The 18,820-nt window shown below is 43.0% G+C and overlaps 1 protein-coding gene across 4 annotated transcripts in view; it reads right to left on the bottom strand.

The window, feature by feature from the left end:
* RAP1GDS1 (Rap1 GTPase-GDP dissociation stimulator 1) overlaps window positions 1-17,557 on the bottom strand; it is a 97,295-nt gene extending 79,738 nt beyond the window's left edge. For 2 of the 4 annotated variants that reach the window (XM_082238431.1, XM_082238432.1), the window contains exon 1: window positions 17,205-17,554. In XM_082238431.1, coding sequence (XP_082094557.1) covers window positions 17,205-17,208 — 4 coding nt within the window. In that variant the 5' untranslated portion in view covers window positions 17,209-17,554. Of the gene's footprint in view, window positions 1-17,204 lie in introns of all 4 variants that reach the window. The other 2 variants (XM_082238433.1, XM_082238434.1) reach the window with 2 other exon arrangements.
* Between the last annotated feature and the right edge of the window lie 1,263 nt (window positions 17,558-18,820).

The raw sequence follows: 18,820 nt of genomic DNA, 5'->3' as shown, positions 1-18,820 counted from the left end.
GGGAACATAATAGCTTAGAAACAACCACATATGCCCAATGTTAGACATAGAGTAGTCGTACCTATACACACTGAAATTAATGGACATGACTAATTTAGAGCTACTCATTTCAGTGGATCTACTCTAAGTACAACGCATGGTTGCAAAGACTGAACAAGTAGAAGGCATATATATATATATATATATATATATATATATATGCAGGTTTTGGTGTCTTCGGGTGTCTTCCCGTGTAAGAGTCGGGGTGTCTGTGCGTTTCTTTTTGGATTAGCTTCGTAACCCTGTTTTTCTGGTATCCATTGGCGATTAACACATTTGAGAGATTCTGTAACTCAGTTGTCAAGTGGTCTTTGTCAGCCAGGCGTTTGGTTCTGGAGATGAGAGTCTTGGCTACGGAGTTTATTTGTGCAGGGTGGTGGTGTGATTGTGCATGTAAGTAGCGGTTGGTGTGTGTTTTTTTCCGGTAGATAGTGTGTCCTAGGGAGCCATCAGGTTTTTTGTAGATTAGGACGTCAAGAAAGGGCAGTTGGTTGTTGTCTTCTATTTCCATAGTGAATTGTATTTTGGGGTGTAGGCTGTTGAGATGTGTGAGGAAGCTATCTAGTTTTTCTTTCCCGTGTGGCCAAATTACAAAGGTGTCGTCAACATATCTGAGCCAAAGTTTGGGTTTGTGTTCTGACTTGTCTAAAGCATTGGTTTCAAAGTGTTCCATGTACAAATTTGCGATGACCGGTGAGAGGGGTGATCCCATAGGTGCTCCTTCTATCTGTTTGTATCTTTGTCCATTGTGGATGAAGTACGTGTTGGTTAGGCAGTGGTTGGTCAGGTCCAGGATGTATTTGGGGGGGTTGTATTTGTTTTGAATGGCTGTCAAGGCTTCATTAATGGGCACTTGAGTGAAGAGAGATACAACATCGAAGCTCACAAGTAGGTCATCGGGATGTAGGTATTGCTTCTTTATTGTTTCAATGAACTGGAAGGAGTTAGTAACGTGTGAAGCGATGGATTCTGCATAGGGCTGAAGTTGCTTAGCGAGAAATTTAGCGAGATTTTGTAGAGGTGAGCCTATGGAGCTGACTATTGGTCTATTTCAGACTATTGGTCTGAAATAGAAGACAACAACCAACTGCCCTTTCTTGACGTCCTAATCTACAAAAAACCTGATGGCTCCCTAGGACACACTATCTACCGGAAAAAAACACACACCAACCGCTACTTACATGCACAATCACACCACCACCCTGCACAAATAAACTCCGTAGCCAAGACTCTCATCTCCAGAACCAAACGCCTGGCTGACAAAGACCACTTGACAACTGAGTTACAGAATCTCTCAAATGTGTTAATCGCCAATGGATACCAGAAAAACAGGGTTACGAAGCTAATCCAAAAAGAAACGCACAGACACCCCGACTCTTACACGGGAAGACACCCGAAGACACCAAAACCTGCATTCCTGTACCCGTGAAAATCTACGAAAGCATATATATATATATATATATATATATATATATATATATATATATATATATCATGCTTCTTATTCTGTTTTCTCAGAACAGAAACATATCATCAGCACTTTTAAGATGACACACCAAAATAAATGCATGTATCTATGCTATTGTACTGTTTAGCCAGCCAGTCAAAGGCCTTTCCGGGGTGTGGCTGCTGCCAAGTTCTAGGAGCCACAGGTGAGAGTGGGGACCAAAGGTGGTCATACCACCCCAGAAGAAGCATCACATGTCCCCCAGCAGTCAATACTGCCCCTTCCCTAACGCCCCATCTGTAGCTCTCCAATGGTTTCACTACACTCCCAAATGCGCACTCTGTAAACCTGAAGGAGCATCTCCACCTCCATCGTTCATCCTGGACACTGAGATCTAGCTCTGAGAGCCTTCTATCACTTGCCTCACTGTGAGAAGAAAAATTACAGGGAACCAGACAGAAGGCCTTTTCAGAAGTCACATCCACCCTGTGGGACACCCTCCCGGCAGATGTCAAGGATATGTCAGTTAATAAGTAACTATAGAACTTTTAGAAGCCATCTGTAAGCAGCCCTGTATAGGGAAGTTTTTAATGTTTGATTCCCCCCCCCCCCTTCTTCCTCACTCTTTTCCTTTCCCTCTGTATTTTTGCTGGAAGCCACCCAGAAAAGCTAGGGCAAGCCAAGCATATGGGCAGGGTATATTATTATTATTATTATTATTATTATTATTATTATTATTATTATTATTATTATTTCATTGTCTCCTGAGACAGGCAGATATCAACCGACTATTGTACTGTATATTTCTTTCCATTACGGTCTGTAGAAATATTTCTAAGGTGTTCTTTGTGCTAAATTTGTGGCATTTTTTTTCAGAGAAAAATTACCAAAGGTCCATACAACACCATTGATTTTTAAGCAAGTTCTCTGTTAAAATCAATAAAGAGTTCTGACTAAATCAGATAGCATGGCTGAGTCTTGTATTATTAATCTGACAATATACTCCTTCTATGCATTCTGATTTTGAAGGGTTCTTACCTGTGCATGAGAGAACTAATTAAAATTGCATAAGGCTTCTGTACACCATAAAGTAAACCCAGAGATGTCTTCATTGTTAAATACGCTGTAAGATGTATTGGAAGTCTCTAGGTTTTAATATGAGTTCTTCAAAATAGAGTAATAATTTACCAGGGAGTTTACACACTTTCATTCTAAAACCTCCAGATTCATCCTATCCCATCTACAAACATATACATGCTTATTTAGTTTATTTCCTACCTGACCTTTACCGTTAAGCCCAAGGCTGGGTTACAGTTGTAAAATATACAATTATAAAACAAACAGAATGAGAAAAGTACACAAACAATTCCTTATATACACCAATAAAAACATTTCAACCTATAAAAACAATACAAATATTTAAAAACAATTCCATATATACACAGTTTAAGTTAGTTCCAATACAGATGCAGTTATCTGCGAGTGGCCCCACTGAGCACAACGGAAATAATTTCTAAGTAAACATGCACAGAATTGGCCTGCAATATATTAATTTACTGCAAAGCTGAAAATTAGGAGTTTGTGACATTGGAAAAGGAAAATTCTATTTTCATTATTTATGTTTTGGGTTTTTAAAACTCAGTTCCCTGGCCTCAACTGCAGCACTTTTACCCTATTTCGAACAAAAGCGAGCAGTTATCTCTTATACTGCATATAAAAAACCCAACACAATTCAGAGTTCTGCAAGTGATCCTCACTAACCACACATAACTCCTTTTCATATTAAAGATTTCCCTTTCCACTCACATGCATTAGAGGCAGCTAATGAACACAACTAATAAGGAGCTGGAAATGCAGTTGCCTTGCCATTGATGTGAATGGGAGAGCTCTATGTGCACAGAAAATGGTGGTTTGAGGCCTTTTAAAAGAGGATAAACTGCCACCAAAAGACTAGAATTGCATTTGCAAATACTAATGGAATTCTACCTGTGTAGGAATTTCTGCTAAGGCATCTTCTCTTAAAGAGGCAGCAGTAGTGCTTCTCCAACTGGGTAGATTTCACAAGCATCTGCCACCCCCACCTCCCATTTCTGAGAGTCTTTTTCTTTCTTTTACCGCTTTGAGACTCCCTAGGGTAGTGATAAAGCGGGATATCAAATCCAAACTCTTCTTCTTCTTCTTTCCAGCCCCTGTACAAGAAAAGACTCTTATGCTTATATTCTACTCAAATATACACAAGCATAGTAGCTCAGTGGCAGACTCCGAGCTTCACAGGCAGAAGATCCCAGGTAAGGTCTCGCAATCTACAGGTAGAACAGTGGGCATGATGTAGAGAGAAGTCTATTGCTATTTCCTTTTCTGAAGTGTGCATCCCAACTGGAAGAACCTACAACGCTGCCGCCCTCCCCCCGCCAGGTATAAAATTGCTAAAACTGTTTTTATTTATAGTTACAATGGTGTTGTTTTTTTAAAAGAGAGACACACTGAAAAATACACAAAAATAACAGCACCTGTAGGACATATGGTCCCACCATCATCCTTCACGCAAGAGTTTTTCTATTTTTAAACAAGCATTAATACAATGCCAGAAAAATCTCTAATGTATACTAAGGCATTACTTACAGGTAACTTCTACAATAGCACAGTATTGGGCTAGGATTCTATATCCACTTACCTGTGGATAAGCCTCACTGAGCTCAATAAGACTTACTTCTAAGTAGACATTTAAATTATTGTATAAATATAAATAATAAATAATTATTGTTATTATTGGTTAAATATCATTACTACTGATTATTAGGGTTAGTTCGTATATTCTTGTATTGGACAATCACTGTCCCTACTTTTGAATTTAGGAGGTGTTAATAGTTTGGGGAGTGACACAAACAGCCACCTGGGGGGATTTCTGTAGCGGCACGGCTGCAACCTGGCTTCACATGGTGGTCACAGGAGAAACGGGGAGGCGAATTTGACCCAACCCCTGCAAACAACCATTCTCAACCTATTTAAGAAGTTAATTTCCAGGAACTATTGGCTATTGTAATATACACGGGTACACAAAAATGGCTTTCCCTTTCTTGAATGTTGTCACATGCTCTTATGTATGAAAACAACTTACCATTTCATTTGGCATTACCAAGGTATTTTTTATGAGGGACACAGGAAGGAACTGCTATAAAAATGAATGTACTGAACTACTGCTCCATAGGTCTATGTGTTACACGGTTACCTCTCTACCAAGGTGTCCTAATTTTACTCAAGAGGCAGAGAGAGTACGTGTTCTAGCTAGTGTACCAGAATCCTCCATAACTTTAATTTATCTTTCAGCTTTTATTTAAGCGTACTGTGTTCTTTCATTGCTCCACTAAACCATTTGCCCATTAGATTTCTTTCCAACAACATAGAATCCTAGAATCATAGAGTTGGAAGAGACCACAAGGGCCATCGAGTCCAACCCCCTGCCAAGCAGGAAACACCATCAGAGCACTCCTGACATATGGTTGTCAAGCCTTGGCAGCAAATTTCCTTTACACTGTTGTTTCTCGTCTCCTTTCTATATCACCACAACTTTGCTCTCTTATTCCATTTGCTCTCTCTTGCTTCTTCCCCAATGGAGACCAAACCGATTCCATTATTTTATTTATTCATATAGCATCATCCACAGACACAGCACTTTATAAATTACGAGAGGCAGCTTTTAAAAAAACAAGAAATCAACACAAAAGAAGACAACAGGAGAGGGGAAGGAGTACACAAAGCAAAAACACGCCAAAAAATGGCAAGAATTTCAGTTATACACAGCCTTGGTTACAGTAGAGTTTGAAGGGTAAGCACTTCTGCCAAAAGCATCAAAGAAAAGGTGGATTTTGAGGAAGGGTTTGATGAAATTAGGTGAAGGAGAATTGAGGGGGGATTGTGAGAAGCAGCTCCAGGCATCAGGGTCAATAAGAGAGAGTCATCCATTGGACACACCTATTGCACCGAGAAGATGAAGCTGTGGGGAGTTTGCTTCCCACCTCCTTGCTAAAAAACCCACACACCTGGCCCCCACTCCTAGCTGACCTGGGACTGAAGAACTGAAAGGAAGTGTGAATTGGGTCCATCTACCAGCCAAAGGACTACTACAGGGGATATGTGAGTTTCCGGAAGGGGTTGTGTTATTAACAATTAGTCATAGATTGCCTTGAGAATCATGTGATTGAAAGGTGGAGTATAAATCTTCAGATTAGTAAATCAGAGGATATAGCAAACATTTGGGTGGCTGACTGCAGCACCGCTGGAGGAAGAAAAGTCACGGGGGAAACAGGGCCATAGAGGGTTTTGAAGGAAAATAACAAAAAACAAAACAGAACAAAACTTGGGGAAGACAGGAAGCCAGCATAGGGATTTAAGCAGGAATATCACATGGTCATATAGTTCATGTGGTATTTAAAATGTTTCTAGTAATTGGTGCCCTCCAGATGTTGTTGGGACTACAACTCCCACTATCCCTCTCCATTGCCCCTGCTGGCTGGGGGTGATGGGAATTGGGAACCCAACTTCATCTAAAGGACACCATGCTGGACACTCCTGTACTAAGCCATGTCTATTCTTGCTATGGGTTCACCACAGAAAACGCTGGGATAGAACTGTAGGGATTTTGCAGAATCCAAAATCTGTGTTACAAAACATAAAAGTACAAGAGTATGTACCAGACAGTACCGAAAAGCATTCGTTTAATAACATCTAAATAAAGACCATTGCTCATGTGAAGGTAACCCAATTTAAACCATTTAAACCAATACACTGCAGAACTAAAAGCTACCACAAGGCCTTTTCAGGTGATTCAGAGAGTATCAGTGTTTCTACTTTCAAAAAATATATACCGTCTTTTTCCATGTATAAGACTAGGTTTCCCCCCTAAAAAATAATGTCCAAAAATTGGGGACGTCTTATACATGGGGGCATCTTATAGATGGAAAAATAAATGTGGAAAACGATCAGACCTCCCCGTTTGTGGAATGCTCTCCCCAGAGAGGTTAAGCTGGCACCTACATTATACACCTTTAGGCGCCAGGCGGAAATGTTCCTCGTTAACCATGCTTTTCGTTGATTGACATCTGATGCCCTTTTAAATGTGCAACAGAAGGGGCGATTTGTCTTTATTATGCACAGTATTTCCTTTAAAATAATACTGTGATTTTAAGTTGTGAACCACCCTGATCTTAGGTTGGTATACAAAATAAATAAATAAACGAATTCAAAAATTTGTAGTGGGTTTTTGTTTTTTAGAGAGTGCAATCACTATTTTTGATTAAGAAAAACGAAACCCTGAATGGAATCTGTGCAAGATCTGAAAGTGGACAGGAAGCCAGCCTAGGGTTTATGATGGAATGTCATGAGGTCCATGAAATGAGAATGGGAGGGGAGATGTTTGGAGGAAGGTGGCACCATCATGTATCCAGCTAAAATGGACACTTTCCTATAAGAACTACCCTATGTTGTCAATGGTGTGTGGCAACCATCATGTCAAGCATCTTGCTAGATTCTCAGACAAACCTCCCTTCCATGACCCTTCTTCTAGTTCCTTCTAATTATCCCTATGACAAAGAAAGACAACAGACAATGCAGCGCATTTCTTCGTGTTGTTCAGAGAAATTTCCACAGATCTTTCTTCTCAGTGGATATTGGGCTGAGAGCTAGACAATATTCACCTAACTTATTTACTGTTATTTATATTCCACCCTGAGGGGGGGGGGGAATCAAAGCAGCTTACCTAAAACATTAAAATATAATAAAAATGTTTATCTGGGAAGAAGTATGGGAACTTTTTACAGGTATGGTTTGATTTTGGTATCCTCATTCTTAACATTGCTTGCTATGGTTCTTTTTTCCCATTGTGCTATCACGGTGTTATTTTTGAGATGTTAATGAATTCACAGTGTTTCTTGGACTGTGGTTTGTTTTTAATTCTAAGCCACTTTGAGATTTTTTTTAATGCTGTGCTGTTTATCAAATACCTTTGGCTGTGATCCTAAATTGCACCTGCCTGAAAGTAATGCACTTCCTTCCAACAAAACACATTTAGAATGGAGGTGTTGAATAATATTGGAAATGGCCCTCAGCATCTCTTGTAACTTTTCCATTTTAGAATGGAAGACAAGCTCTGCAGTAGCAATCAATTACTTCTGACTCTGTGGAAGAAAATTCCTGGTTCAACCACTTGCGTTTATCTTACAACCTGGGAGCAAACAATCTACAATAGGGTGTGAAGGAAGCAAACAGCATAGTTCAGGAGAAAAGCAGAACAAATTATTATTTAAGGAATCATAGCATGCAAAAAGCAGTGAAAAAATGAAGTCAGTATAGATGCTAATATGCGGCTACATATAGAACTAGCTGGCCATGCTACAAGGTCAACTGGACAGCAACTTTTAAAAACAAGCAGGATCATATTTTGATTCGAATAAATGCTTAAAGTACATATCTAAGTTAAATCTCCTAAAGTTATGGACAAAATACATTTGCAGAGGTGCAAGGCACATGTTTACATTTATACCACCTTTGTCAGAAGTATTAAAAGTGGGCACTGAAGGCAAGGTCTTCCTTAAGGTAGCACCTAGATCAGGGTTTCCCAAACTTCGGTCTCCAGCTGTTTTTGGACTACAATTCCCATCATTCCTGACCACTGGTCCTGCTAGCTAGGGATACTGGGAGTTGTAGTCCAAAACCAACTAGAGACCCAAGTTTCGGAAATCTTGACCCAACGCTTTCCTCCTGGGAAAATCTATAAGGTTTCTTCTCTGCTTGCACTTAGGTGGGCAGTTAAACCTTTTGGGTTCCTTTTATTCCAGAAAGTTATTTTTTAAATCTTTTTTATTATTAAAAGTATAGAATAATTATATAAGAATGTTAACAAAGAGCTACAGTTCACCTCAGCCACAGTTTATGCAGAGTCATTCTATTCCTTTCAAAACCCATGCAGTTCAAACACATAATACAAGTTTCTACTACATCTGCACTTTCATGAATAAGTTCTTAATATACCTGCATTATACTGTTGGTGTTACTGTGTTTTGTTAGATATTCAGGTTTTAAGTCTATTTGAATACAGAGAAAGTTTGACAAAATTATAGTGAAATAAGCCTTAAGAGTGCTAAATGAGTGTTAAAGAATGAAATGTAGAGATATAAGTAAAGTAAGTGAGTTAGAGGTTGAAGTGAGCTATCTATGGAAGCATTTCCCTGTCAGGACTAATAATTTTGCATTGCAGTAGGTGAAAAGAGCAAGCCAGTAACTTGTTTAAAACATTTGTGCAATAAAGTTGATGTCAGCTATGTGGACAGGAAAAAATTCCAGTGCTTTATTTTTCCTCGGAAAGAAATCACAAATTATTACTTGCAAATACAGTATTAGACAAGTATTGCAGTTTTGAAGTGTCTAGCTTTCTTTACTAAGCAAAAGTAAAATAAATATACTAGATTAGATCACTTTCCAGGGCATCAGAACATTTCTGGAATCTTTTTCATTAAACCCACATCACTGCTTGATGTCTGTTTACTGCTGAACCTAGAGTGTCTGATGCTACATGCTGGAAGAATAATAATGAAAGATTTAGGTGAAGAGTTATACTTTCAACTACAAGATCATCTAAGCCACAAAGATTATCCTACCAAAATCAATATGGCATACAAATAAAAAGCACCTTGCATACAGAGGAAGATACAATATTTTTAAGGATTCCCCTGCTGCTACTTGTACATAAATCACTGATAAATCATTTCAAATGGGGCTTGCAAAGGAGAAATTCCTTGTTGAGTTGCCCCTAAACATGAGCTATGAAGCCCATTTAAACCATGAACTCACTAGGTGCCCTTAAGCAAGTTGCTTTTTTTGCTTCAGTCTCCACCCCCACCCCCGCCCGCAATCATGGGAGAACAGAAACATTTATCATTATCGTCTGCAACACCATGTTACTAAGAATCCTGCTGGATCATGCCAACTGGCAATTTAGTCCAGGATCCAGTTATCACAGTGGCCAACTAGATGTTTGTGTGAAGTCCTCAAGCAGGGTTGGACAACAACAGCACAAGCCCCATCCCCTATGCACCCTGCCTCCAACAGTGGAAGCAGAACATAGCCACCATGTCCACTAGCTCTTGGTAGCCTTATCCTCCATAAATTGGCCTCTTTTGAAGCCACGCTGATGGGGCCTCACTACGTCCTGACAGAGCAAGCTTCTTGGTTTGCACACCGGGCGAAGAAGTTTGTCTACCCTGATTCTCTCAACATAGCCCCGAGTTCTAGCATTATGATGAAGGTTCTAAAATTTATCCCTTTCCATATTCTCTACTACACTGTATATCATTATGCACCCTTATCAGCTGTTATTTATACGCCCCTCACTCACGGTTTTTCTAAACTACAATTATTTATTATCCTATTTTCAGCCCCAAAGCCTCCAAAACCAAGAACACAGCAATACAACAAAAGATGCACTTCTATTGCATCTTCAATCATATCAAAACAGAAAAATAACAATATACTCTGTAGCCCCAAATGCCTTTGTTGCATAGATTTTTTGATGCCTCACAAGCCTGATCATTTGACAGGGACCTTGGCACTCCATGGAGACACCAATTTGGTTTCTCAATGGACAAGGTCCTATTTTTTTATTAACACATTTTTAGACTAGAAGTATTTAACACATAAAAAGGGAACTCCAAGCTATTAACAGATTTGAAAACTCAACGATCCTAAATCCATATAAAGCAAAGCAACCCGAGAACTGAAATCTCAGTATATTGCACGCTATTATTCCTGAAATATGCTTTCCCCTACCTGCACTTCCCCCCATAAACAATATATTTTATCATTGTTACCACCATATAGGCCAGTGCTTATGCATGTCATGAACTGGCAGGACAATGGGGAGAAGGAAGAGGATCCCAGCAATGGCAGTAGCTGGGACTGAGACACTTCAGGGCAAGCAGGGGATGAGGAAGAAAGTACTCACAGAGTGATGGAAGATGGTGAGGGGATGGAGGTCAATGCACAGGAACCAGAGCAGCAGGACCCATCATCAGAGGGGCCCCTGTCTCCATGGTGGGCACTGAGGTGTAGAGAGCAGTGGCAGGGGTGCTCTAGGAGGCTGAGGTAGGCAAGGGCCCACAGTCCAGCTCCCTAGTTGGCCAGGTGGGGCTCGCTAGCTCTGGGAGGGGAGGTGTGATTCCTCAGCTGGAGTAGGCTCAGGACAGGTGAGGGCTACATGCCTCATCAAGCCCAGTTGCTGCAATCAGCAAACAAAGTAGAAAAAGGAACCAGAGCTGAGGTGCTGTGTCTGTTGAAGTGGCCTTGTTGGTGGACTCTATGGGACTGTGGTTCGGATTTGACTGGATCCTGACTGCTGGACTTCAGACTTGGCCTACTTGGATTGACCCTGGACTGTGTTTCCTGACCTTTGACTTTGCTTGGGCAGATTGACCCTGGTCTTGTTGGACTTGACATACTGACTTGCTGCCAGGTAGACCAGGGGTTCAGAACAATACATGATCCATGGGGGGGGGGAGAGTGAGTCTACTGAAGTCTAGTTTGTAATGAAATTTCCACCAACATCAATAAAAAAATTAATAAAATGTCCAGCAAACCAGCATGTTAAAGACCAGATGCAGACACTTTGCAACATAGTCTAATCCATGAGGGCAACATCCTGCTTCCTCTCCACCCCACATCTGGGTGCAGCGGAAGCCCTGTTCCATCAGCTAATTTGATGCTGGATACCATGCTATATGATACAGGCATGAAAACACATCCATAAAAGCTGCTAGCCCATTTACACATGAAACCATTAAGTATTTGAGTACTACTAATGGCCTGAATGGAAACTTCTGTTGTGAAGCCTGAATTCACCAAAGGTAACGGAGTGGTTTTTGTTTTTGAAAATCTGTCCTAAGTCCAACTGCAAGATATTCAACCTTTGTCACATTGTATAATAATTGCAAATGAATTCAATGAATCATACAAATTGGCATATTGAAATACAGTTCTGAATATATATATATAGATAATATTTTTCAGGCCAAAAATTTCAAGAGAAACAAAATCTCAGTTCCTCAGAAAGTCACTTCCAGAAAAATTGCTTTAAGTAAGTGACAGGCAACCTATTACAATTGCAGAGCTCCCACACACTGCTATGTACATATATTGATGGCATACATCTTTTGATTATAACATTAATGTTTACAAGGTCTATATGAAACCCAACTGCATACATGACCCTCTCAGGGGTAGAAGATTCAAAACATTTAATCATGAAACTGACTTAGCAATTTAGTGCTCAGAGAAGCAAATGTTTGATTCTTTGACATGATTTACCAAGTGGGTAGGAGCTCACAAAGAACATCTAGTACTGGAGGGAAAAAACACCCTCAATATATTATTTCTCAGGCTTTCCAACTGTTATAAAGTGCAGAAAATAAACCTTGTAAAGAGCAGAGAAGAAGATTAACATGAAAGCTGCTACATAGACCTCAAAAGCTTCATACTACAATTATTGAGCACAGAAAAGTCATTACAATTTGCTAGGTTTTTTTTTTTTAAAAATAGTTCTTATGAAAGGCTTGTCTTCAAAGAGAGATGGTTCTGCAAAGTTTGGTGAGTGCCCTGCTGACAGAAAATGAGGCCAACTGTACAGGCACTCAAGCTTTGATTATGGTGACTTCCTCAGTAACAGCAGGGATGCTTGCAGAACCACCTACAGCCAACTAAGAAGTGGCCTTTTCTGTCCTCTTTACCCCTCCTCTCACTCAACCCTTCCCTCCTCCCCTCCCCTCCCAATGAAATGCATAATAGCAACACTTCAGAAAATAAGCCTTCTGGAAGTGGTGCAATGGCTGTGGAACCGGAGTGAAATATAACAGGACCGATGGGGTTACATTGGCTTTGCTAATAAAACCAAGAGTTTGTGTGTGCTGGGAATAGGGCTGGACAATGTATTGTTCAAAACCAGCCTGAAGTCCATATTGTGATATCGGCTTCATGATTTTTGACCTGGCCGTATATCGCAAATCACGATGTGTGTACGTTATGCAAAAACCAGGATGTGGCGGGGGGGGGGGGACAAGGATGGGGGACCGCTTCTAAGCAGTCATTTCTCTACAGCCAACCTTTACGTGGGCTCTCCGTTCCACGGCACCACTGCTTCCTTGATGCAGCCTTCATGATTACAGTGGTCTTCCAACAGTGCACAACCCCTTCTGTTCATAGCTGTATGAAGTTCTTCTCCCAACTCCTTCTCAGTGCCAGAGCAGATGCTTCAAATGCAGAAGGCCCAGAGTTCAATTCTGGCTTCTCTATGTAGGGCTAGGAAGCCCAGCTGAAATTCAGGAGAGGCAATATTTGACAGCCCCTGCCCCCTGCAGCCATCTGGCCTTCCCAAAGCCAAGTAAGTGAGGATCTGGGATTTGGGAAGGAGGCATGGAATTCTGACAGGGTCCTAGAGTCATCCAGTCTCCTTCCCAAAGCCTAGTTAATGCTTTCCCAGCTTTGGAAAGGAGGAAGAGGGACTCTAGGACCCTGCCAGAGCCTCACATCTCCTTCCCAAAGCCAGCACCTCACTTAGCCAGCTTTGGGGAGGAAGCAGGAGGGCCAGGTGTGTGTGTGTGTGTGTGTTAAATTTTGGGCTCACTCCTCGTCCCCCCTCCACATGGCATGGCAGTGTGCAGCCCATGGGTTCTGTGTCAAAGTACTCTTGTGGCCCACTTGGTATGAAAAGTTGGACCACCCTGATGTAGAGAAAGACAGACATGATTCAATCAAAGGCAGCTTCCTGTGTTCCTATGACAAGGTAATTTTTATTCTGCCACTACTTCTGTGCTACATGCAATGTCCTTAGAATAACTCTCATAATAATAGAACTGTTACCATGATTTTGTGTGCAGCAACTTTGCAGATTTCCCAAAAAAACTTACAGTGGTGCAGAAAGCGAGGTAGAAGGGAAGAAGGGCAGGTAACCTGATGTAAGCCTGCCATTCTAAACACACCTAGGTGGAAGCATGTCCCATTGTAATCAAAGGCTCCAACTTCCAAGTAAGCATACCTAAGACTGCAATACAAAGTAGGTAAACGTAATGAGGAGGGGGGAAAAGAGAAAGACAAGAGACCCCACAATTTTGACAGATACAAGTTACCGAACCACTTAAACAGGAGGCATTGTTAAATATACGCATTAGTATAGATATACAGCTTACAGGAAGGTCTTACTCAACAAGAATGATGTAATCGTGAAAGTATGGGCAGTAAAAGATCCAACAGCCAGCCAAAAGAACCTTAGTCGTGTGCCCACATGGAAAGAAAGCCTCGGGAACACTGTATTGTTACCAATGATGTTATAGCAGCATCCAGACTCACTCTCAAATCCTACGTTAAGGATGAGCAGCAGAAAAATGATTCCACTCTGTGAAATTTTGGCAGGGAACAGCAGATGAATCCATTGTACTCCTGTCAAAAATCTCGTGAGTGGATCTCAGATACCAGAATAGCTTTTTTGCAGTTCACTACTAGCTTGCACCAAGAAGCCAGTCTGACACCTTAATTCATACCCAGTTTGAAGCCTCCCAAGTACAGCCACTCTGGCTATGTCACCGCATAGGTTCCAACACCCTCTGGAACAGTTTTCACTACTTGCTGCTAGCCATGCCAGACACAGATCATTTGCATGCATACCTCTAGTTGTCAAGACCCCAGCATGGCAAGTGACTGGCATTTCACTTCCCGTATAGGGTACGTTATGTATGCATGTAATTCTAGAGTACCCCAAGAATGCCCGGTTTCCATTTTGGCCAGCAGGCAGTAAAAAAATCAGAACTTGCTTGCAACACCAGACACATTCATTTTGTAGAACCAAGTGAAGATCTTTTATTTACCCAGGATTTTAAAATTAAAAAAATTTCCTTCCAGTAGCACCTTAAAGACCAACTAAGTTAGTTCTTGGTATGAGCTTTCGTGTGCATGCACACTTCTTCAGATACACTGAAACAGAAGTTGCCAGATCCTTCTATATAGAGAGAAGGTGGGGAGGGGTATTACTCAGAAGGGTGGTGGGAATGGGAGATTGGCAGATAGCTGAGATGAGCCTGTTGACGACTCTTAACGACTGCAATAGGTCTTACAGGAAAAGGCAAGGGGTGAGAAGGTGAAAAATGGCTAAGTCATGTATAATGAGATAAGAATCCAATGTCTTTGTTCAAACCAGGTCTCTCCATGGTTTTAAGTTTGGTAATTTAAAAGGATTTTAAATTATTCTTAACTTACCCATGCTGCTAACTTTCTTAGGTTGTTGATGCAAACCTCCCTTTGGGTTTTATTAAAAACTGAAGGGTAAGATCACTATACTATATTGTTATTTATTTATACAAAATTATAATATGGATATGTAATCACAGGATTTTCAGAAGCTAGAATCTGCCGCGATGTGTTGTCCTATTCTGAAAATGCTTCTGTCTCAAAAAAAAAAGGGGGGGGAGCCAGAGTTCCTTCACAGGTTCTTTTTTTCCCCCTCCCCCTCCCTTCACAGGTTCTGTCTTGGGTGAAATTCAAGAGCACCCTGGACTCCAGCTGTTGCACCCATTGAAACCAGTTTAGTTTCCATGACCTCACTGTTCCGTCAAGCAGTCCCCCAAAAGGGGAGAGGGTACTGGTGTACTGCCCTACTGTGTTTTATACCAAATTCTACCCTATTATATCTGCCTGGTTCCTGTATACTCTGCACTCTTTTTGCCTTGCTTGAATTGCTGCTTGCTGCCTTACTTGGATTCCTCCCCAATCCTCTTTGCTAGCATGCTCAAGTATCCCATCCCTCATCACACCAAGACCACCTCTGTAGGCTCAAGCTCTGGAAAATATCCCAAGAATTCCCCTGAGCTATGGTTAATACAGACTTGCAAATAGCCAGTCGCCTGGTAGCTTGCTGTAAGTAGTAACCATCTCTACACATTACCTGGCAAGAAATATTCTATTTTAAAAATAGAAGAGGTAGGTCTTTCCTACATGCTTTCCACCTTTGAAACAGTCTATGTGCCAGCAATGACCAACACAAATATGCCAGTGTTTTATTTATTAAAAAATAAGGTAACAAATCTTGACCTGTTCTTTCAATTTGAACACTATCTCTGCCATAGATCAATGACACTAGTATTTCCCCATTGTAACTAGCTAGTTAATTCCTTTCCCCCTTCTATATATTTAAATTAATAATGGATATATAATACCCTACATAATGGTTTTCTTTTAGTCTGAAAACAAGGTAGGGCCATAGGCAGCAGTAGGTTCATTTGGTATATTTATATCCTGTTTTTCTTTCCTCATGGAACTCAAGGGAATATACACAGAATTCCCAGGTAGACTCCCATCCATGCACAGGCCAGACCTAGTCCTGCTTAGCTTCAGCAAGGTGGCTGCATCATATGACCTCATATCATGTTTTTAGACAAATGTCTCAGCTGGTAAAACCATCCAAGGAAATCTTCAATGCAATCAGCAGTTTGGAGAGCCAGGCCTTAGAAAAGCTGAGTGAGCAAGTTAACACCCACTACTTTCAAGACCAACACAGTTTTCTGAAGATTTCTATGCTAATCCTACTTTCCCAAATGACAGTGCAATCCTGTGTGTGCCTCCTCAGAAGTAGGTTCATGCAAGATTGCAGCCTTAAGTCTACAGCTTGCCTTACATCACAAGAAAGCCATGATTTACAAGAGACAGAAGAGAGCATCAAGTAACATATATTAATTATGAATATATTTAAAAGGATACTGCAAAGTCTGGCTTTATCACAGTGACAAAACACACACCGTAGATAATTTACCTGATACTGAGGAAACTAAGCCAGCCTGTGGATATACCAAGCCAAATTATCTGAGGTTAAGTTTATTAGACTGATATTCAGCTTAATTAAGCTGCTTGATTTACTGGTAACATCACAACAGCTGCATCAACTTAATATTTAAGAAAGGCCGCTGGTGCATTTTAAGTTAAGAATGGGGTCCTTACTGCGAGGCACACAGATTTGGTGTGACCAAGAAATGCACTGAAGGCAACATCCATTTCAACCCACCCTAAATCAAGCCAGCATCTACTTTTATTTTAACAATCCCGGCAGTCACGACTTCGATCAGAACCGAGTCTGTGTCGTCATGGGCTTCCTATACATCCGCTATCCCTGCTGTACCCTAAGACAGCAACATCCCTGGGAGGCTGAAGGTGGAAAGCATCAATTAGAAAAGGCGGGGGGGGGGGGAGAGAGAGAGAGAGAGAGAAGAGAAGAGAAGCACATTGCACCCAGCCCAAGCTCCATCCCCGGGTTGTGTGCGGATGAGGAAGTTGCCTGAAGTCCGCTTCCTTCTCCCTCTTGTAGGACACGGAGCGAGAAAGAGGGAAGCCAACTGGGGAGATGGGGTGGTGGCCCATAATGGTGGTGGAGGGGGGGGTAGGACAACGGGGAAAGGATGCACCTTAAGAAGCCACACAGCGTGCGCTGGGGAGAGCCTGGGAGGGGGTGGCGTTGGGAGAACGCCCCACTTCCTCCAACCTCCCGGCCCCATTTCCCCGGCCACCCCTCAAAGACTGAGGGACCCTCCTCTCGCCAACGGGCCCCTTTAACTCTCCGACCTCCCTCCCCGCAAAGAGATGCTTCCTTTGGCGAGCCCTGCGAGGGGACCCGCCGGGGAGGTTTGAGGTGACTTACCCATGTTTCCGCCTAGAGAAATGGGGCGCGGAGGAGGAGGCGCTCCTGGGAGAAGAGAGAGTCTTTCTCCCCACCCGGCTACTGCGGGGCTGCTTCGCTCTCGCCGCCTCCCCAGGGGCCAGGGAGGGACAGGCGGGGCCCGAGGCCGGTGCAGCTGCTCTGCGGCCAAGAGGCGCACGGACAGGAGAGCAGAGGGGCGGGTGGCTAGGAAGGAGGCAGGGGCAGCCGGGGCGCTCGCTGCCTTTCCTGCCGTGCCTGGGTGTGCGTGTGTGTGTGTATGTGTGTGTGTGTGTGCACGCCAGTGCGTGCGCGCGCTGCCGGGCTGGAGGAGGCAGAGGGAGGCTTGCCCGCGCCCGCGCCCTGACTCGCAAGCAGCGAAAGGAGGCGGAGGCACAGGGGACGGTTCCGGGGTGCGTGCGCCCAGGGCGCGCAGGCGCGCGCCGGCCGTGGCCAACAGTCCGCCCTGCCGCTGCTGCTGCCGCTCCCTCCCTTTGCCCGGAGGGGAGTGAAACGGGGTGTGTGGCGGGCGAGATCCTTTTCTCTCTGCTACCGGCTGGATTATGAGTCAGTGCCTTTCCGTACATCCGGGCAAGGCCCTCCTATAGGAAAGACAAAGGCCGGCAGCGCAGCGGGGAGGCGGGTGCAGAGCGCCACCCGGGAGGAGCCCCGCGTGGCCTGCGATCCGCGAGCAGGGAGGGTCTCCGCCCTTGGCTGGGACGCTGCTGGGCCCCTCTGCGAGACCCAAACATGGGGGGCTGTGCTTACGGGTTTTGTAGTATACAGTTCTTCAGAAGATCAGGGGCTTGGCTTGGGGGGTGTGCGTTTCATTTTTGTGTGTGTGTAACAATGGTGAATGCACGTTGAGCCCAGCCAAGCGGAGGGTTGTCCTATGCAAAGCGGTCCTTTTTGCGTGCCTTATGCAGAGGCTGGAATTGGTAGGGCCACCTGTGAAGAGCTCTGTTGCTGCCCACAAATTCCTAACATGGACTGAAACTAATTCCCGCTGGAAATAAGCTGCAGACAACCAAAGCTAGAGTTTTTAGTGTTCTGATTAAGAGCAGTATTAAAGGAGTTGGAATGGCTCAGTTGGTAGAGAGTCAGGCTCCTGGGTTGGGCAAAAGCCTGCATTGCAGTGGGTTAGACTAGATGAGCCTTGGAGTGCCTTCGAACTGTACAATTTTATGAACACAGACCTTAGCCAAACAGGTAGGTGGTGGTGATCCGCCACCCACCCACTGAACGTTAGGGCAGAGAGTTTCCAGTGCAACCCCGGCCCTAAGAAAGGAGCCTTTGAACATTACCACTGCTATTTAACAAAAAGCACTGAGGGAGCCTTTACATTGGGATGGGGTGCTGATCTTTGTTCTGGGATTCTCCAGTTTTTTTTGGGGGGAGGGCATATCAGTGGTTCTTCAGTGAGAGGTTTTAGTAAAGGTACACAAGCTTCCCTGAAAGAGCTTGCCCACCACTACCAATATTTCCCTACAAAGTGCACCAAAGGAAGAACACATACATGCTAAGCTGGGGCTGTTGGGAGTTAAAAAGGTAAATGTACCCCTGACCGTTGGGTCCACTCTGGGGTTGTGCATTCATCTCACTCTATGGGCCGAGGGAGC

This window comes from Podarcis vaucheri (assembly GCF_965113315.1).
Source record: "Podarcis vaucheri genome assembly, chromosome: 9".
Taxonomy (NCBI): domain Eukaryota; kingdom Metazoa; phylum Chordata; class Lepidosauria; order Squamata; family Lacertidae; genus Podarcis; species Podarcis vaucheri.
Note: the sequence above shows the minus strand (reverse complement) of the source record. Positions and strands in the feature narration are given on the sequence as shown.